This window comes from Microtus ochrogaster, chromosome 6, assembly GCF_000317375.1.
Source record: "Microtus ochrogaster isolate Prairie Vole_2 chromosome 6, MicOch1.0, whole genome shotgun sequence".
Classification (NCBI taxonomy): Eukaryota; Metazoa; Chordata; class Mammalia; order Rodentia; family Cricetidae; genus Microtus; species Microtus ochrogaster.
In genome coordinates, this window is record NC_022013.1 from 22,901,730 (window position 1) to 22,923,066 (window position 21,337).

General features: G+C 44.9%; 1 protein-coding gene across 2 annotated transcripts in view; it reads left to right on the forward strand.

Annotated features, from left to right (window-relative positions):
• The first annotated feature begins 12,954 nt into the window (after positions 1–12,954).
• The window catches only part of Dstyk (dual serine/threonine and tyrosine protein kinase), a 48,264-nt gene continuing 39,881 nt past the window's right edge, over positions 12,955–21,337 (forward strand). For both annotated transcript variants that reach the window (XM_026779755.1, XM_005348341.3), the window contains exon 1: positions 12,955–13,367. In XM_026779755.1, the coding sequence (XP_026635556.1) occupies positions 13,103–13,367 (265 nt within the window). In that variant the 5' untranslated portion in view covers positions 12,955–13,102. The remainder of the gene's footprint in view (positions 13,368–21,337) is intronic.

The window sequence follows — 21,337 nt, forward strand, 5'->3', positions numbered from 1 at the left end:
AGGAGGAGGAGGAGGAGGAGGAGGAGGAGGAGGAGATTAGTGCATTGGCGAGGAATTTTGAAACTTCAAAGCTCATCCCCAGTGACGCATTCCCTCCAAGAAGACCCGGCTAATCCTTCCTAAACAGTCCATCAACTAGGAACCAAACATTCAAATATGAGCCTCTGCGGCCATTCTCATTCAGACCGCCACGCCGAGCTCAAGTGGTCGAGGCTTTCTTTAGTTCGCTTCTCCAGACTTTTCCAGTTCCACTCACATGGTCCTTCTGCAATGTTCAGATTTAGTCACAGCCACGACCCCACTTCTCTAGCACTAATTTTCGGCTGATATTCTCAGCTGTGCCACACATAGTCGAGGGAAGACTTCTTTCTGGAGTCCATCAGGGTTTCAAAAGTTTCGGTGACAGCCCTAGCTCTGTTGACTCCGAGGCCTTGGTGAGGGAGAGCACAGAGGCTGGAGGGCACAGCAGAGGCCGCTCACAGCAACGTAGATAGGAAGCAGAAAGAGTGGATCCTTTCTTTTATCTGTCTATATTTATTTTTTATGTGTATGAGTGTTTTTGCCTGCATGTTTATACATGTACCACACGCATGCCTGGTGCCCATTGAGGTAAGAGGAAGGTGTCCAGTCCCCGGGAACTGGAGTTATAACCAATTGTCAGCTGCCATGTGGGTGCTGGGAATCAAGCCCAGGTCCTCTACAAGAGCAACCAGTGCTCTTAACCACTGAGCCGTCTCCCCGGCTCCCAGATCTTTTCTTTTAAGAGAAGTTATCCGGGACTGGAGAGATGGCTCAGTGGTTAAGAGAACAGTGACTGCTCTTCCAGAGGACCTGGGTTCGATTCCCAGCACCCACATGGCAGCTCATGACTGCCTGTAATTCCAGTTCCAGGGATCCAACACTCATGGCAAAACAGCAATGCACATAAAACAAAAATGAAATTTAAAAAAGTTATCAGAGAACTAGCATTAACTCCTAGGTCTACCGTTACCAATATGTCAGTTACTGTGATAGTTGACTTTAGAGTCTGCTTGCCACAAATTAGAATCACCTGAGTGAGGCACATCACCTTAGGAATTATCCCGAGTGCCTTGATAGATGTGGGATGATCGCTCCAAACTGTGGTTGGCATTTTCAGGTGGCGGCCTGGATAAATAGATCACCGCAGCGGATTGTTTGTCTTCTGCTTCCTCTGCCTTCCCTCTCGCCTCTGAGCTGAGCTGCTGGGCAGCTGCCCCTGTTGATTCCTTAGCTGAAATCAGAACCAGTATGTCCAGGCATGGTCGTTGATTAAGGGCCAGCAGTTTCCCAGGAACCTCCAGGCTTCTGGTGCCAGATTGGGACTGCTGAGTCACCTAGCCTCCTGGACCGAGCAACTTCTGGGTTCTCAACCTTTTAGGTGTGAATCACTAATTCAGTATAAGGTGATTTAATAATGTGTGTGTGTGTGTGTGTGTATACACACGCATATACACACGCACACACATTTATACATATAAGTTTCAGAATATTTGTTTACACTGTAAAGATATGTATCTGGCTGAGGCACCTTCTGATTAGTTAAGAAAGAGCTGAATAACTAGGCAGGAGAGAATAGACGGGACCTCCTAAGAGAGAGAGACTGAGAGGGGGAATCTGGCTGCATGAATTTAGCAGACCTGAGAAGAAACAGGAGGTGAGGGACGGAAGACAAAAGCGCCACGTGACAGGATATAGATTAATATAAATGTGTTAATTTAAGTTATAAGAACAAGCCTAAAATAAGACTGAGCTTTCACACTGTGTTATTCGTGAGCTGGCAATCCAGAGGAAAATTCAGCTACACACACACACATACACACACACACACACACACACACAATCACTTTTGTTTCTCAAAAGAAGTTACCTTTATTCAGTGACTTCTAAGTGTAAAGTAGTTTATGTGCTTTTACCCATTATTTTCACCCACACAATAACTACGGAAGGGAGTGATACTATCCCATTTGGTGGAAAAGAAAATCAAGACTCAGAGGGACCAATGATTGACCGAGATTTCACTGCAGCAAGACAAAGGAGAACCCAGGTGTGGTGGTTTGCATAGGAATGGCTCCCATGAACTCATAGATTTAAATATTCGGTCTCTAGGAAGTGGAGCTTCTTGACAGGCATTAGGGGGTGTGCCCTTGTTGGAGTATGTGTGGTCTTGCTGGAGGAAGTGTACCACTGAGGGTGGGCTTTGGGGTTTCAAATGCTCAAGCCAGGCTGCAACTTTCTTTGCTGCCATCCAATTTGAATGTAGAACTCGTAGCTTGCCATGCTGATAACAGACTGAACCTCTGAAACTGTAAGCCAGTCCCAATTACATGTTCTCATTTATAAGAGTTGCCATGCATCACAATTCCTGACTTCAAACTCTACTACAGAGCTACAATACTATAAACAGCCTGGTGTTGGCATAAGAACAGACAGGAGGACCAGTGGAACCCAATCAAAGACCTGGATATTAGCCCACACACCTTTGAACACCTGATTTTTTTACAAATAAGCAAAAAAAAAAAAAATGGAAAAAAGAAAGCATATTTAACAAATGGTGCTGGCATAACTGAATATCAACATGTAGAAGAATGAAAACAGATCCATATCTATCACCATGCACAAAACTCAAGTTCAAATGGATCAAAGACCTCAGCATAAAACCAGCCACACTGAACCTTGTAGAAGAGAAAGTGGGAAGTACACTTGAACTCATTGGCACAGGAGACCACTTCCTAAATAGAGAAACAATTAGTAAATGGGACCTCCTGAAACTGAAAAGCTTCTGTAAAGCAAAGGACGTGGTTAACAAGACAAAACGACAGCCTACAGAATGGGAAAAGGTCTTCACCAACCCTACATCAGATAGAGGTCTGATCTCAAATATATACAAAGAACTCAAGAGATTGGTCATCAAAAGAACAAATAACCCAATAGAAAAATGGAGTACAGACCTAAACAGAGAACTCTCAACAGAGGAATCTAAAATGGCTGAGAGACACTTAAGGAAATGTTCAACATCCTTAGTCATCAGAGAAATGCAAATCAAAACAACTCTGAGATTCCATCTTACACCTATAAGAATGACCAAGATCAAAAACACTGATGACAACTTATGCTGGAGAGGTTGGGGGCAAAAGGGAACATTTCTGCATTGCTGGTGGGAATGCAAGCTGGTACAGCCCCTTTGGATATCAGTATAGAGATTTCTCAGAAAATTTGGAAACAACCTTCTTCAAGATCCAGCAGTACCACTTTAGGGTATATATCCAAAGGATGCTCAATCATGCCACAAGGACATGTGCTCAACTATATTCATAGCAGCGTTGGTTGTCATAGGTAGAATCTGGAAACAACCTAAATGCCCCTTGATCGAAGAATGGATAAGGAAAATGTGGTACATTTACACAATGGAGTACTACACAGCAGAAAAAAAAATAATGACATCTTGAAATTTGCAGGCAAATAGATGGAGCTAGAAAACATCATTTTGAGTGAGGTAACCCAGACCCAGAAAGACAATTATCATATGTACTCACTAATAAGTGACTTTTAGACATAAAACAAAGAAAACCAGCCTACAATTCACAACCCCAGAGAACCTAGACAACAATGAGGACCTTAAGAGAGACATATATGGATCTAATCTACATGGGAAATAGAAAAAGACAAGATCTCCTGAGTAAACTGGGAGCATGGGGACCATGGGAGAGGGTTGAAGGGAAGGGGAGAGGTAGGGAGGGGAGCACAGAAAAATGTAGAGCTAAATAAAAACCAATAAAAAAAATCAGAGGAATAAGGCAAAGAGCACTATCTTATTAATAAAGACAGTGAAATAATAGCATAGAAACAGAAAAAAAAAAGGGTTGCCAAGGTCATGGTGTCTCTTCACAACGAGAGAACACTGACTAAGACCCTAGGTTTATAGTAATGATAATGCAGTTGCTAAAAGCAGCTCTTCTTCCTGAGGGTGGTGGTAGACACCTCTAGTTCCAACACTCCAGAGGTATAGGCAGGTGGATCTCTGGGAGTTCCAGCAAGCCAGGTTCATCTAGCTCAGGCCAGCTGGAGCTACCTAGTGAGACTCTGTCTTTGGGAAAGCAAAGCAAAACAAAACATCCCTGAGGAAACAACTGTTCTTTTAAAAACATACTTGGACCTACTTTGAGATTACTGATGTCCTTTTACATATAATTATCATGTAAATAAAGTACCATCATTCACATTTTACATATAAGGAAATAAGACTTAAAAAAATAAGTGTTTAAGGGAATACAAATTTTAGGAAGTGGAGAACAGGATTTAATGCAAATTTCTTGGTCAAACTCATTTCTTTAACCTTGAATCCTTCCTGACTCCTGTAAAGGACTCTTGCATCCTTGTTGCCCATGTTATGGTTCATGGGTCAGCAACATTGGCACCTCTGACAACTTGTTATAGTTGTGAAACCTAAAGCATCTCTCAGGTGTATGGCCCAGTTAGCTTCAGCTGTCAACTTCCCATAGCCCAGAGTCATCTGAGGAAGTCTCAATTGGGGGATTGCCCAGACCAGGCAGGCCTGTGGCCATGTCTGTGAAGAGTTGTTTGGAGTGGTGATTGATACAGGAGGACCCAGGCCACAATGAGCAGAACCATCTGTAATGGATTAAGTAAAAATGCTGCAGGTTTCCTAGTGGTTGAATTGGCAGAATGGCTGCAGGTCCCCAAGCCAGCTGGTCCTGAGAGCAATCAGTCCCAGGCAGGGCTGGTACTACAATTCCCCAAGTTGCTGCAGTGGTCCATGAGTCCCTGGCAGAAAGCTGCATGGTGGGTGAGAGACCTTGATGGGGCAGCTAATCCCACAAGGAGAGACAGACAGATGGGCATGCCACAAGTCTCTGAAGGCAGCTGGTCCTGGGCAAGGAGGCATGTGGTGGGCAAGAGACAGAGACATGGATAAGCATGCCATGCAAAGTGAGGTTGGATATTTATTTAGTGGGTTTTGGAAGGGGAGAAGGGTGAAGAGGAGAGAGAGAGATAAACAGAAGTGGGGGAAGTGGGGAGAGACAGAAGCTGCCCCTTCCAGAGGGAGACAGAAAAGGAAGAGACTCAGGCTTCATGCAGGAAGGAAGATCTGCCTGCCTCAGCAAACAGGGGGAGATAGTGGGTGGGGCTTGTCTCTTAAAGGGACAGGACAGATCATTACATTCCCATCTCTTTTTTGTAAAAAAAAGGCAGGAGATTTAGGCACCACAAGTTAAAGGAATTGGGGGGCAGATTCTCAAGACTGCTTCCTGCTTATTTGTGAGTGTTGTTTGAGGGGGGAGACCTGAGAAGGCTGGGTACTGGTCACATCCTCACATAGCTGGTCTCTTGGAAATGTAATGATCTGTCTTGTCCCTTTAAGAGACAAGCCCCATCCACTCCCTTCCTCCCTGTCCTGAGGCAGGCAGATCTTCCTTCCTGCTTGCAGCCTGAGTCTCTTCCTTTTCCATCTCCCTCTCTAAGAGGCAGCTTCCATCTCTCCTCTCTCTCTATCTGTGCCTCTCTGCTCTTCTTCCTTTCTCCCTTCCCCCTCCATAACCCACTAAATAAATAACCAACCTCACTCTGCATGGCGTGCCTATCCATGTCTCTGTCTCTCGCCCACTGTGTGGCTCCCTGCCTAGGACCAGCCACCTTCAGAGACCTGCGGCATGGTCTTGTGGTGTGTCCATCTGTCTGTTTCTCCTTGTGGTCTCGTGCACCTTCCCTGCCTGAGACTGGCTGCTCGGGACCCCCTGCCTGCTGCCTGCCTGCTGCCTGCCCTGCTTGGGGACCTGCAGCATGATCTCATGGCCCACTGCCCACTGCAGCCACTTGGGAACCTGCAGCATTTTTTATTTAATCCATTACACCATCCCTAGGCAGGTAGGCCTAGACTATACAAGAAAGTTGTTGGGAAGGCCAGTAAGCAATTCCCTTCCATGGCTTCTGTTTGAGTTCTTGTTCAGACTTTCCTCAGTGATGGAGTGTGACCTGGGACATGGAAACCGAAGGAACCCTTTCTTCTTCTAAGTTGGTCTTGGTCACGGGGATTATCACAGTCACAGAAAGCAAGCTAGAATACTCATTGACTCAGAAATCTCCATGTGGAGGCTGGTGAGGTGATTCAGTGGTTAAAGGCATTGTCATCAAGCCTGATGCTCTGAGTTCAATCCCTGGGGCCTACAAAGTAGAAGGGGTTGACTTCTGCAAGTTGTTCTCTGATGTCTACACACATGCATGGCACACCTGTGCCCCTCCCATGCACACAAAATAAATACAAAAGTGCAATAAAAGTTAAAAAAAGAACTCCCTGTGTGGTTGCTGTGCATAGGGTGAGTACTGTTCTGCAACACTACTAGCTGTGTACAAAACGGACCAAGAAGGACAGAAGATTCTCTACACCAATATAGATCTAGGGATTTCCAAACATGCTTGGGCTGGAAGAAGAATGCCTTATTACTAGACTTTGGCGTTGGGACCCCTGAGCCACATAAGGAGAGAACCAAATCCAAAAAGTTGTCTCTGACATACACACAAGTGCCATGGCATGTGTACTCCTTCTAATCATAATAAACACAATTAAAAATAAATTTGATATAGGTGATTGTTTCCAATTCATAGGAAAAATTAAACATTCTTTTTTTAAATCATCTCTTTTCTATAATTCTCCTCCTCCTTAAGCCTGGTTTCATTTAGCTGACAGTAACTTAGAAGAAGACAATTGAGCAAATTAACTTTTTTTTTTTCTTTTTGAGAGAGGATCTCTCTACATAGCTCTGTACTGAAATTTACTAGATAGACCAGGCTGGCCTTGAACTCAGAGGGATCTTCCTGCCTCTGCCTCCCCAGTGATGGGATTAAAAGTATGTGCCACCATGCTTCTTGGCAATAAAGTTTTTCTCAATTCACGTGGAAGAATTAAGTATTAACGTATTTGTTCCACAGACCCACTCAGTTTTTATCTATGTGAATAGGAGGATCAGTCTTCAAAAATCTTCTAAGCAGGGGCTGGAGAGATGACTCAGCAATTAAGAGTAGCCACTGCTCTTCCAGAGCACCTGGGCTTGATTTCTAGCACCCACATGGCAGCTCACAACCAGCTGTAACTCCAGTTCCAGGGAATCTAATGTTTTCTCCTGACCTCCAGGGTACCACACATACGTATGGTGCACTGACACACATGTAGGCAAAACACCCATACATGTAAAATAATTTTTTAATTAAAAATATCATCTAAGAGGGACAAAAGGGAACTGGGATTGGTATGTAAATTGAGAAAAGATTGTTTTAAAAAATAAATAAAAAAGAAAAGAAAAAATATCATCTAAGCAAGAACTTGTATTAGGAAAGTTAGAAAGATGTATTTCTAAGTCAGGTATGGTAGTACATATTCAAAATCCAAGCACTGGGAAAGTGGAGGCAGGAGGACCAGGAAGGAGATCAACGTCAGCCTGGACTACAGAGCAAGACTTTGCAACAAAACAACAAAAAGCCAGGTGTGGTGGTGTACACCATTAATTTACTTGGGAAGTAAAGACAAGAGGATCAGGAGTTCAAAGTCATTTTCAGTCATATGTTGAGCTTGAGGCCACCTTGGGTTACCTGAGATGCTATTATAGTGGCATTTTACTTGTATTTTAATAAATAAAACTTACCTGAGCATCAGAAAATTAAAACAGCCACACTGGCCTTATAGACCAGGCCAGGCAGTGGTAACACACATCTTTAATCCCAGTAGCCACACTAGTTGCCATAGAAACCGGGTGGTGCGTGCCTTTCATCCCAGCCCTGGACAGGATTTTAAGACTGGAAGAGACAGCTCTCAGTCTCATTCTGAGATTCTTAGAGGCAGGGTCGCCATTTTTGGATTGAGCTAAGAGCCAGAGGTGGCTGCTTTACTTTTTTCACCTTCAGGTTGAACCCCAATTTCTCTATCTGAGCTTTTATTAATCATGCTTCATGTTATCTCAAAAAAAAAAAGGTAGATTGCAAGTTCAAGATTAATCTAGGCTTTGTAGTAAAACTTGTCTCAACAAACAAAACAAAAAACCTAATAGTCAGGCTTCCTAGTACAGGCCTGTACTTTTGGCTCCTCAGACTGTTGATACAGAAGGACACCAAGTTCAAAACAAAGAGGACTAGGGGTATAGCTTAGGGGTAGATGCTTGTTCTACATGTGGGCACTAGGTTCAAATTCTAGTACCACAAATAAGCAAAACCGCAAACTACAGCCATAACCCACTGGTTCTTTCTAGTTTGTAAGAATGTGAGTGGTTCTTCCCTCTTCCTGATTTCCTGGATATTCAGAAATGTCCACAGCAAACACTCCTCATGATAAACAGCTCATGAGTGCCTGCGGAAGGACAGCAAGTGCTGTTCCAGACGCTTCAAGGCTAGCAGGAACAAACCAAGCCACACTCCCCAAGTCACTGTCTGATCCGTGTCCTTGGATCTTTCCTCAGGAGCTGGTCAGACTCCTCGAAGGAGACACCTCTAGTTTCCTATCTGGCAAATAAATACCCGGTAACCAAAGATCTGGCTGCTGGATGGGGCGTGAGGACATCGAGCTTCCATACACTCAATTATGCTTCCCGCAGAGGTGGAGAACTCTTGTTTAATCCTCTCTGGAGATTAACTCCTTCCATATTCTTTGGGCTGGAAACTTAAAGAAGGTCCAAGATTTCAAGGGCACTTACATAACTTTCAAAATCCTTTAAATAAAAAAAAAAATATGTTTATTAATATGTGTGCTTCTGTGCCTACTCATGTGAGTGCCACAGTAGGTAGGGCAACTTTAGGGAATCTGTTCTCTTCTGTCCTGGGAGCTTCAGGAATTGAACTCAGGTTTTCAGCCTTGCTGGCAGGTGACTTTATTCTGTGAACCATCTCACAGGTCCCTTAAAACCTCCTTGTTTTTTCCTCAACTTTTAAAATTATTGCTTATTTTATATGTGTGAATGTTTTGCCTGCATGAATATCTGTGTACCACATGGAGATGGTAGCAGAGTTGTGAATCTCCACGTAGGTGTTGGGAATTGAACCTGGATCCTCTGAAAGAACAGCCACCATTCTTAACCACTGAGCCATCTCTCTAGCCCCCAAAGCTTTGTTTAATTTCTGTTCATGGCCCCTGTACAGCCTATACTTCTAGAACTGACAAGAAAGCTTCAGCCTCTATCAACTTTTGATATTGGGGAGGAGTACAGAGTGAATTCCAGGCCAGCTTGGAATATAGTAAGATCTTGTTTCAAAAAATTAAAAAAAAAAAATCCTTCTTGTCATTTTAATGGCATTCTAGGAGGAAATAAAAGCGATCTGAGTTCATCTTCACTAATTATTTAACTCATCAGTTCTTTATATCAATTTAAATTCTCTGCTCTTCCCATTCAAACTCTCATTTCCTTTATTTATCCTTTGAATTAAGTATTTAAATAAAAAAATGTATTTTTACTGGTAGATTATTTTATTTAAGAAGGATTCACTGTTGTTGGTTTTTTTTTTTTTCCCGATCTTTGTTCTTTGCTCTTTTGGGGGCCTACCACCTATCTCCCAAATAAATAGAGGGAGACTTATTCTTTCTTATGCCTGTCCTTAGCTTGGCTTGTTTCTAGTCAACTTTTCTTAACTTAAATTATCCTGTCTATCCTTTGTCTCTGGGCTTTTACCTTTTTCTATTTCTGCAAATCTTTTTTTCCCTCCTTACTCCACGGCTGGGTGTATTGCTGGGTGGCTGGCCCCTCGAGTCCTCCTCTCCTTTTGCTCTCTCTCATGTTCTTCTCCTTCTTGTTATTCTCTCTGCCTGTCAGCCCCTCCTATCCCTCTCCTGCCTAGCTATTGACCATTCAGTTCTTTAGTAGACCAATCAGGTATTTTAGGCAGGCAAAGGAACACAGCTTCACAGAGTTAAACAAATAAAATGCAACATAAAAGAATGCAACACACTTTTGTATCATTAAACAAATGTTCCCCAGCACATCTTTAGTTAATGTCATACAACAGTTCACCACTGCAGCCTTTTGGCTTAAATTTTAAAAATTATGAATGTTTGCCTGCATGTATATTTGTCCAACATTTGTGTATACCTGGTGCCCAATGAAGCCATAAGAGGGTTTTGAATCCCAGGAACCTGAATTATGCATGATTGTAAACCATCATGTGGGTGCTGAGTGCTGTGAACTGAACTTGGGGCCAGTTGGATGCTGGGAACTGAGCCGGCAGCACTCTTAATCACTGTGCTATCATTCCAACCCCAGTACACACACACACACACACACACACACACACACACACACACACACACACAAGACAGGGTGTCATGTAGTCCAATCTGGTCTCAAACTAACTCGCTATGGTTAAGTATGAGTTTAAACTTCTGATTTTCCTTTTTCTACTACCCAAATGTTAGGATTGCTGGCTTGTGCCACCATGATCAGTATATACTAGGGACAGCAGGCTTGTGCCAGCATGCCCAGTATATGCTGGGGGCTGCAGGATTGTGCCACCATGCCCAGCATATGCAGTGCTGGGGACTGGGCCCAGTAGTTCATGCCTGCTTAGTAAGCACCATAGCAACTGAGTGATACCAACCTAACCTTAAAAATTCTAAATAACAACTATTTCTTTTCTCAGCAGTTCAAAAATGGTGATATGAGCCTTCACATTTTTAAATGATGCATAGGTTTTAGTTCCTGCTGCAAAACTTCTATGTTACACCAGTAAAGGACCTGCTAAATAAAACATGCCATCCATATGGTCAAATACTACACAGCTCAAAAGAATAAAGTAGACTTTTATGTTCTGGTATGAAAGTCTTTAGGACTGTAACAGAGTGTGTACATGGTGTTCATTTATGTTTAAAGTACATGTGCAATTTTTACAATGGTTGTTATGTCCTGCAGGGAACTAGGTGACTAGGAAACAGGGATAGAAAAACTAAAGGAGATTTAGTTTTCCTCATGTACCATTTATATCAACTGAAATTTGTATGAATTCTTATATCATTTTTCTTTTTGGAGACAGGTCTTACTACCTAAGTCTGGCTTGGAACTTGCCATGTACCCCAGGCAGACTTTAAACCTCACCATCCTCCTTCCTCAACCTCTAACTTAATTTTTTGAGATTTATTTTTATTCTGAGTCTATAACTGTTTTGCCTATATGTCTGTGCACCAAGTGAGCAGTGCCCATGAAGGCCAGAAGAGGGCATCAGGTGCCCTGGAGTTACAGACAGATGTTAGCCACCTTGTCGGCGCTGGGAATTGAACCCTGGACCCCTGGAAGAACAGTCAGAGCGTTTAACCACTGAACCATCTCTCCAGTCCCTTCCTACTTATTTTTAAAATATTAGGTACCAATGAATAGCTTTGTGATGTTGAGATGAGGTCTAGCTATGTCGTCCAGGCTGGTCATACACTTGTGATTATCCTTCCTCAGCCTCCTGAGGGTTGGGATTACAGGTATGTTTCACCATGTGTATCTCATCTAGAAAGATTCATCCTCTAGCCTGAGTGTTTTCTCCACTGATCCTCCTAACTGGAAATTCTTTTACGTGAAGAATCTTCACGCACTGCTTTGTTAGAATAGAGGCAGGGTCTAACTATGTGTCCCTGGATAGATAGACTCACATGTAGATCAGGCTGACTTTGAACTCACAGAGACCCACATGCCTCTGCCTCCCAAGTGCTGGCATTAAAGGGATGCGCCACCACACCCAGCCCCTGTTCTATTTATAAAGAACACTATCAACTTTCTTTTCTTGGAACTACCATTTTGTGTTTTCACTTCTGTTTTACTGAGTCTTTTGGGAAGCATGGGGAATGCAATCTCATAGAGGAGAGGAATGGGCTGTGGAGAATGCACAAAGGAAGAAGCAGATGGGAAGGAATGTGGGGCTCCCTCCTTGCAGCTAGCCTACATCGAAGTGCAGATTCATTCGAATCGGTGGACTTTTAGAAAGCGCCACAAGTTCCTGTTCAAGCCTTCACATTTCACATCGAATTAATCTAATATAATGACATCATTTAGTGAAGAGTCCAGGTTACTCAAGATACAATGAGCTGGGTGTGTGGGTAAAAATGTAAAGCTAGACTTATAGACCCGAAAAGCCTTAGAGATCGAGTAGTCCAGACATCACAGCTGATAAAACAGGGTCTTGGCTAAAGTTACAAGGCAAGGCGTGTGTGTGTGTGTGTGTCTGTGTGTGTGTGTGTGTGTGTGTGCGCGCGCGCGCGCGTGTCAGGAAAAAGGTAAAGAGGTGACTGGTGTCAAGTTCTGTCTTTTGTGATTGTTACACAGTTCGGGACAGTCACAGTCTGAGTGATGGAAGTTTGCCACACTGGCAGAAGCCTCGTAAGATAATCAGAAAGCTTTAGAAGGCTGCAGACCTCAACTTCCCTTTAACCAGCCGGCTCTACAAGAAACCAACAGTCCTTTCTTTTATATCTCATCCACCCTTTCACAACCCCTCTTCCACATCTAGAGCAGGAAAGAAAGAAAACGTAGACTGTGGCACAAACAGGAGACTTTTCACTATTCCCAGGGTGTTTTCAATCAGTTCTCTAGTATCTGTTGTGTCCATTTGGGGTAACCATACAGATATTCTGGCCTTGGTCTTGTTTCCTCTTTAGACTATTAAAATATTTCGACCTGATTCGGGGTATCCCACATCTACCGGCGTTCGGACCCCACTATTTTTGCCTTTCGTTAGGGACTTGTGTTCAGAGCAAGAATACACTTTAAGCGAAACGAGTATAGGCACAGATTGATAGCAGTTGGGTCCACCCGCTCCCGCGCTTTCCCGTGGGCGTTGTGGCATTCCACCCAGTCCAGACTACAAGTCCCAGGAGCCCGTGCAACGGCGGTGCCTCCGTGAGCGCTTCCCTCGCTCCGCAGGGGAGCGGAGAAAGGTTCTGGCCAGCGCTGGGCGCCCTGACTTTCTGCAGTGGTGGTGACCTAGGCTGGAGGCCCGGTTGAGTGCCGGCAGGGGCGTCGGGAGGCGGATTCCGCCTTCGCTGAGCGCTAGGGGGCGGGCGAAGGGGGCTGGGCCAGCGGCGCAGCTAGCCGCGGAGACCGCGGGCTGAGCGATGGAGGCCGACGGACTGCCTTGGGCCGGCGAGTCCGTGTCAGGCCCCGGCCCGGGAGGCGGCGGAATGATCCGCGAGCTGTGCCGGGGCTTCGGCCGCTACCGCCGCTACCTGGGACGGCTGCGGCAGAACCTGCGAGAGACCCAGAAGTTCTTCCGCGACATCAAGTGCTCCCACAGTCACAGTTGTCCCTCCTCCCCCGCGGGTGGCGGCGCGGCGGAGCTTGGCCCTGCCGGCGACGTCGCCGAAGCCCCGCTGCCAGCGGGTAAGGAGGACAGGCCCGAAGCCGAGAGGAAAATTGGAGGGTGGCACTCCTGTCAGCAAAACAAGCCCAGGAGGAGGCGGCGAGTGGGAGTGGGCCGCGGGGCGGCGCGGTGCGGGGCCTGGGCCGCGGGGATCTGAGATGAAGTGGAAGGACATCCCTGGGGAGAGGTGGCGAGGGCTCGAGACAGGGAGGCAGAACCCGAGAAGGTTAAGTGGAGAGTGGGAAAGTTGCTTTGAGTTTGGGGTGCACAGTTAGGAGGCCGAGTCCTCCCAGTTAGGCATTAGGCTGGGTGTTCCTGGAGTCCCTGGACGCCTTGGGACTGCACTGGGATGTTTGCACGAGTGGGGTTTGAGTGTAAACTGCTTGTAATCCAGTCAAGAGGCAGCCTTGTGAAGATGTCCTCTAAATAGAATTTGGAGTCGCCGAAGAAAAATACATCTAATGGGTGCCAGCAATTAATTGGCCAGAGATGTTACTTGCGCTTATCGTGAAAGAGTTAAGGAAGACTTTTTGTTGTTGTTGGGGGTGGAGGGGGGCGGTCCTGAGCCCTTAAAGAACTTGCCCTTCTAGACTTGATCCCCCCCCCCCCGTGGGATGTGTCAGAGGCCCCAAATCACTTTAAATACTGCCAGATCTTTGATCCTCCTTGATTACTTTTGAACTGCAGTTGGCGGGGAACTGGAGGGGAGCCGCTGTGTTAGGGAGAAGCCACTGGCATCCCATATGGATAGGGTTTGGGGGACAGCATAACAGCAGATATGCCCATCGTTTTTATTTGGTGATTCTCGAGCTGCAGTGGATTAAAAGAACCTCAGGAGTGTATTAAAAACGCCATGTCTCAGGCTCTGTTGTGTCATCGGAGTAGGTGGGTCCTAAGAGTCTAATTCAGCAGTCGAAGAGGCTGGGATCTGATATAGGTGTTTTATTAACACTTTGAGAAATGTGATGTTGGTGACAAATTTGGACTTAAGATGAACTTGTGAGTTGGACTCCACACTCATAGAAGGTGCATGTTTACTATCTTAAATTTGTCTGAGACTGGTGAGTCCCGATAGGGCCTTCACTGATACTGTTCCGTAGCCCAAGAGGCCGTTTTAAAGAGTCCTTGTTGCCGGGCGGTGGTGGCGCACGCCTTTAATCCCAGCACTGGGGAGGCAGAGGTAGGTGAATCTCTGTGAGTTCAAGGTCAGCCTGGTCTACAAGAGCTAGTTCCAGGACAACCTCTAAAGCTACAGAGAAACCCGGTCCCGAAAAACCAAAAACAAACAAACAAACAAAAAAAGAGTCCTTGTTTTGGGCCAGCAAGATAACTCAGCTGGTAAATGTACCTGCTGCCAAGCCTGATTTCCTGAGTTGACCAGGAGAGAACCTACTCTTGAAAGCTGACCTTGGCCACCACACACACACACACACACACACACACACACACACACCACACCACACCACACCACACCACACACACCAAATATATATTTATTTTTGGTTTTCCCAAATGGGTTTCTCTTTGTAACCCTGGCTGCCTGGAACTCTCTCTGTTGACCAGGCTGGGCTCGAACTCACAGAAATCCACCTGCTTCTGCCTCTCAAGTTCTGGGATCAAAGGCATGCACCACCGATGCTGAATATGTGTATTTTTTTTAGAGATTTTTTTTCCTTCTTTGTCTTTTTGTTTTGTTTTCCGAGACAGCCCTGGCTGTGCTGGAACTCACTCTGTCAACCAGGCTGGCCTCTGCCTCCCGAATGTTGGGATTAAAGGCGTGTACCACCACTGTCAGGGGAAAGTTCTTATGTAACTCAAAATAAAAAGCACTAGGGTGGTACCTACCTTTTCTGACGTGCTTTGGCCACACCTGCAGACTTGTGTCTAGAAGAGGATATGGCCTCCATTCTTTGCAGCGACTTCCTCCATCTGAAGACCCTCCTGCAGCTTTACTTGAAAAGCCCTCTATTGCTGCTCTTATTTAAAATGACTGCTTCGGAGTTACCCCTTTACAAAAAAGTCAGAATGGATTTACCTTAGATGGAGACTTTAAATTTTCAAGCATCTTGGTTGACTTGTTTTCTTTCAAGGCAAACCTAAGACACAGAAACACCTCTGTATTATTTTTGCTTAATTGGCTTTTCTGGTTGACTGCATTGTGATCTAACTTTTGCATATTTGAACTTTTTCACCCTTTGGAATGCACCCATCTCAATAAAATGCCAGAAGCTCACAGCTGACAGGATGGGGAACAATTTGATTTTGTTTTATACCATGCTTCCTAGTCATTGGGGGTGCGCCTGCACCAGGGTTCTAAGTATCTCTGTGTTTACTTGAAGGATGCTGTTGTCCAGATGGTAAAGGTGTTAGAAAGTAGAGCCACTCTTTAAAAGACAATTAGCTCCTTGTGCTAGTTGGAGCTTTTTGGTAAGGTCAAAGTCACTGGGGGCTGTCTCAACTTTCTTTTGTGAGTGTTGATTTCTGATTAATAGGTGCTCAGAACATGGAGGAAAGGGGCCCTCAATTCTTAACCTAACAAGCCCTTTGCAGTTTAATGCAGTGTATTTTAGCAACTGAAGATCAGGGACTAACTATACTTTGAAGTTGTTGGACTAAAAAGATGGCAACAATAATAAAAACAATTTTTAATATTTCTTTGTATGCTATTTGTCATAATATATAACACCATTTTTTTTTTAAATTCACTTTCAACTACAGAGAACTGGGAAGAACTCCAAAAGAACACTTCTTATTTTTGTTAGGTATAAATTCACTCAAGTCCGTGTATAGAACATAAAAGAGTTCCAGTATTTACAAGTTAAGTATGGATGGAAGGCCCGGGTGAGGCCACCTTGGTGGTATGGGCCTGTAGTTCCAACCCTGAATGCCACTAAAAGGGTCACTGTCAGGAGAGTCTCTATTAAATTCAGGACCAGCCTGGGCTCCGAAGCAAGTTCCAGACCAGCCAGGTTTACTTAGCAAAACCCTGTCTCACACTGCTCCTCCCCCATCAAAAGAAAAGCAGAAAGGAAAAAAAAATGTAGATGGAATTAGACATGGCAGCACGTGCCAGCAGCTCCAGCGCTTAGGAGGCTGAGATGGGAGGACTGTGAGCTCCGGTCAGCCTGGGCTGTGTAGTGGTGGTGATTGTAGTGGTACACTTGAAATGTTCTGGTTTTGAGAGTAGCTTCGCTTGTACAGAGAGAACTGTCAGAGAAGGTTCACTGATTGGACTCTCCCTCTGTTGTTCCAGCCATCTCATGTAGCTGTGGGGAGAGACCCCTTCATCTGCTGAGGGTTTTGTTTGTCATTTGTTTTCTTCTCCTCTGCTAGAGCATTCAGAAGCAATGAGACTTTGAACCCCTTTCAGGCAAGGCAGGGTAGAGTATTACAAAATAGAAGAAGGGAAAACATTTGTCTTATTTTATGATCCAGTGGAGGTCCTAGCTATTGCCGTTTTTCTTAAAACTCTCCATTTTAAGAAGTGGGAATGACTCATGTATGTCTGGTTGGAACGCTGTCATCTGTGTTGCCTCCCTTCGCTCTTAACTGATCATAGCTGTGTGATGTCACAGCTTCCTCATCTGGAGATGGGGGTTGTAATGGACCTTACCTCTGGGATTGTTGGGAGTTAGGACTGCGCATATTCAGGGCAGCCTGCTAAGGTGCTGGTAAGCAGCAGCTGCCGTTTGTTTTTGATACAGTCTCACTGTTTTCTGGGCTAGTCTTACGCACCTCTGTTCAAGTGATCCCTCTGTCTCTATCTCAAGTGCTAGGATTACAGGTACGCACCTGGCCCCACGTAGCCGTTATTAGACAGACACGTGAGTGCCTGGGACGTGTGGTCAGCATGCTACATATGGGGGTTAGGGTCAAGTAAAGAAATTTGGCTTACCTTGGATGAGCAGATACCAGACCTTCTCTCTCCCTCTTAGAGTCTCAAGATGTAGCTCAGGCTGGCCTCAGACCTGTAACCCTGCCTCACCTCCCAAGTGCGGAGACTGTAGGCGTACAGCACTACTTTGGCTTACACTTTTCTCTTAAGAAAAACTAATGATAATTGTCATCATTACAGAGAACCTCTGTGTGTGTGGTGGAAAAAAAGAAGTTGGAGGCCTGAACTTGGTCCTCTGCAGAGGTATAATCTCAGCTGGAATTTATACACATAAACTGAGAGGAAAGCAGGAAGGTAGAGTGGCTAGATTATAGGCCTTTTAAATGAATTTTGCTTCTTAGGTTTTTATAGCTGTTTGCTTTTGTTATTTAATAGATGTGTTTCTCAGCATTCTTTGGCCTCTTTTTGTCACTTTTAGTATAGATGGGTTGCCAGAATTTTACTATAAAGCACCAACACTTACTGAAAACAGGCTCTGTCCTGGAAGTCTGTATCACAGAGTGTAGTCAGCTGTGAGCCCAGCACTGGGAAGACTGAGGCAGGAGGATCTGGGATTCAAAATCAGTCTGAGCTATATACAGAGTTCCCGGCTAACCTGGGCTTCATAGTGAGACTCTATCTCAAAAGTCAAAGCAGCAAACAAAAAGTGATCACTTTATCTCATTGTATGATGCAAGAGTGATAATGCCCACCTTACAAAGTTGTGACACTTAGAGACAGTGGACACTGCGGCTCAGGTGTAGATACTAACAGATGTGACTTTGCCCATGGGAGGGTATGGTGAACAATGGATTAGCAAGTGGGCACATGGGCTTGGAGGGGAGGGGAGAGAAGGCAAGAAGACAGAAAATGAAGGTAGGACAAAGTGCTGTACTGGAGCCAGGTCTCCACCCGCTCTCCAGGCTGCAGGTCCAGTTCTTCTGTGGCTCCTTGTGCTTCCCTGACCTGGCTTAGGGATTCAAATGCACTCTTTGCAGAGCCTGTTACAAACGAGTCCTAATTTAGAACCATGATTTACTGTAGTAGGAACCCTTATCCCATTCAGTGAAGAAAATGTGACCCACCTTCAGGTTCTGGTTCCTACTCCCTGAGGCTCAGGGCTTTAGGGACCACCTTTGCTGATCGGAGACTTGCTAGGAATTGGCCTCTCTGAACATAATAGCTTCTGCACCCTTTCCTCTTCACCTGTCTTCCACCTCTCTTACACTCCTAGTTTGTATGATCTGCTCCTTCAGCCTCATGAGTAGCTGGGGCTGTCAACTTGTGTGACTGTGCCTAGTTGAGCTGAAGTTAGATCCCTGCCCCATCCACAATAATTATTTTCATGCCCCAGAGAATGATTTTCACGCAGTACTAACTAGACCAGAGTGCCGTCAAGGTATGAGAAGTGCGTTCTTAATGTTCACGCACTCAGCAGCTCTCTGTGTAAGCCAGACTACCCGGGGACCTGAGTGAGATGAGCCATTCCAGACTGTAGTTAGGAAAGGAAGCTTAGCGTTTCATCGGGTCCCATTAAAGGATCTACAGATTGGCTGCCTCCTTAACCATCACCTGTCTTTGAAGGGACAGAGTATGATGGTATTAAGGACATAGAAGACTGAAGACCTAAACGGGGCATGGTGGTGCACACCTTTAATCCCAGCAGACAGGAGACAGAGGCAGATGGATCTCTGTGAGTTCAGAGCCAGCCTGGTCTACATAGAATGCTTCAAAACAGCAGTAACTATGCAGAGACCCTGCCTCAAAAACAGAAACAAACTAACAAACAACTGAAGACCTGAATTCAAGCCCCAGAATCCATATGGTAAAAGGAAAGAACCAGTAAGTTGTCCTCTGACCTCTACAGATGTGTGCATGATACATATATATTCTTACACACACACACACACACACACACACACACACACACACACACACACACTGTGTTGATAAAGAGTTGAGGCATGGTGGTTGGCTCAGTGTTAGAAAGAGCTTACTTAACTGGGATCCCATCTTCATCATTGCTAAAAAGAAACAACAAACTTTAAAAAGGAGTTGAGGTACTCTGTACTCTTTGTGAGTAATGATGGTGGTCATGTTTGTGTGGTTCAGTGCAGAATACATCCCATCCTGTTACCATTAGTGATCCTCCCACCTCTGCCTTTCTTAGAGGAAGAGTGTGATGCTCCTGTGGAAAAGTGGGTTGTCTTCCCCCCACACACAAGAGTCGCAAGATCCGAGGTGAATTTACCTGCATGTAGGAAAACAGCCTCTAGGACAGTGAGTTTTGTTCTCTACATGGTACAGAGAGTAATATAATGGGGTGTGGAAGGTGAACTTTTCTTTCTTACCTCCTAGAACTTTGGCTGTGGTCCCTTGCTGAGATGCCAGGCTCAGTTCAGTCCTTTCCTGGGCTTGAGGATTCAGTTTTTTGGTGGTTTTGGGATCTTGGAACTTGAGACCTGACAGAGAACATGTGTAGTAGTGGCTGAGATGTGTGTACTCTTGCTTTGAGCTGTATAAATCAGGGTTTCTGTGAAAGTCCCCTTATGTATAATTTTCCTCTCAAGTCCAGACCAAAATCCTGAAGGAAAGCCAGCCACAGCATGAGGACTCACGGACAACCTTCTGTCCCCATTTGAATGCCAATCTTATGCAGTGTGTTTTTTGCCCTCTCTTGGGTAATGTGAATGGTTTGGATGTATTCTCCAGCTCTGTGCCATGTGGTTGTGGGAATCTTCGGACCAGGCTCACTTTGGAATTCTGCTTCTGTTCCCTGGGGCACTGTTCTCTGGGCCGGAAGCTGGAAGTAGGGTTTCAGAAGTGTTTAGCTTTTCACATGTCTAGCTAATTGATGCATCAGAATTGTTCTGGAGAATAATGTCTTGATTATGTAGTCATAAAAGCCTTTGAGTTTTAAAATACATTTCTTTTTTTAAAGTGCCTTTTATCTCTTTACTTGGATGGATGTAAAGTATCTAAATTTAGATTAATCAGATTAAGAACTTTAATGTATTATTTATGTCAGATAGATTTCTCTTTGATGGCTTTTACCCTTTCCTCTCTGGATAGTGGGGAGAGAATTTCACAAGTTTCCTCTCATCTCTCTCCTCTATTTTCTCATATCTCTTTCCCCAATCCCTCGGTCTTTCTCTTTCCCCATTTGCCTGTCCCCCCCCCCCAGACTTTGCAGAGCCCAGAAGGGTCAGGTTACAAGACTAGTTTCTATGAAAACTCCTTCTCTAATTGAGGTTAGAGAGAGCATAGCTGAACTCTCACAGAACTTACTTTTTAGGAATATTCTGTAAAAGAGACTTTAGCTTTGCAATTGTGAAGACAGGTGAGTACCTGAAGGATGTGGAGAAAACAGCAGTGGAAGAGAAGTTGTTCTTGGGTGGCTTACAAGGCCCCTCTGGAGAAGGTGACTTCACTTTCTCTTGGAAGAACAACTGACCTGTTTTCTTGTGCTTGTTCCACAGAGAGACAGAGAATTCCTACCAGCCCAACCTGGAAAAGCGGTCTTATTAGTATAGACTAAAACTAATTAAGGGTAGGAAGGTGGATGCCTGAACTCTTTAGACGTGGCGAAGCTCCCTCTACTCCCGAGTGAAGGGGGGGGGCACTTGCAGGCACTGTAAGGTCAAGCTTCTCTTCTGGCTTCTTCATTAAAGAACTTACTAGTTGGTCTGTTGGAGACCTGCTGCTTCAGCTTGTGGATCTGGGTTCTAAATTTCATTCTGAACTACTTAGATTAGTGCCCTGAAAGCACCTTCTTCTCCCAAGAGGGAGCAGCAAACCAGAGGAAGATCCAAGAGATGGAGAGATTTGTACAGGGCAGCAGCAAGTTGTTTAAAAATATACCAAGTCCTGTTGGTGCTGTGTTTGACCTGTAGGGTCTCTATTTTCCCTCTTGGTCTCTATTTCCTGGGATCTAGAGCTGTGTCTTAACTAGCTGTCCTTTCTGGTCATTAAAAAAATACTTTGAGCCGGGCGGTGGTGGCGCACGCCTTTAATCCCAGCAGAGGCAGAGGCAGGCGGATCTCTGTGAGTTCAAGGCCAGCCTGGTCTACAAGAGCTAGTTCCAGGACAGGAACCAAAAGCTACAGAGAAACCCTG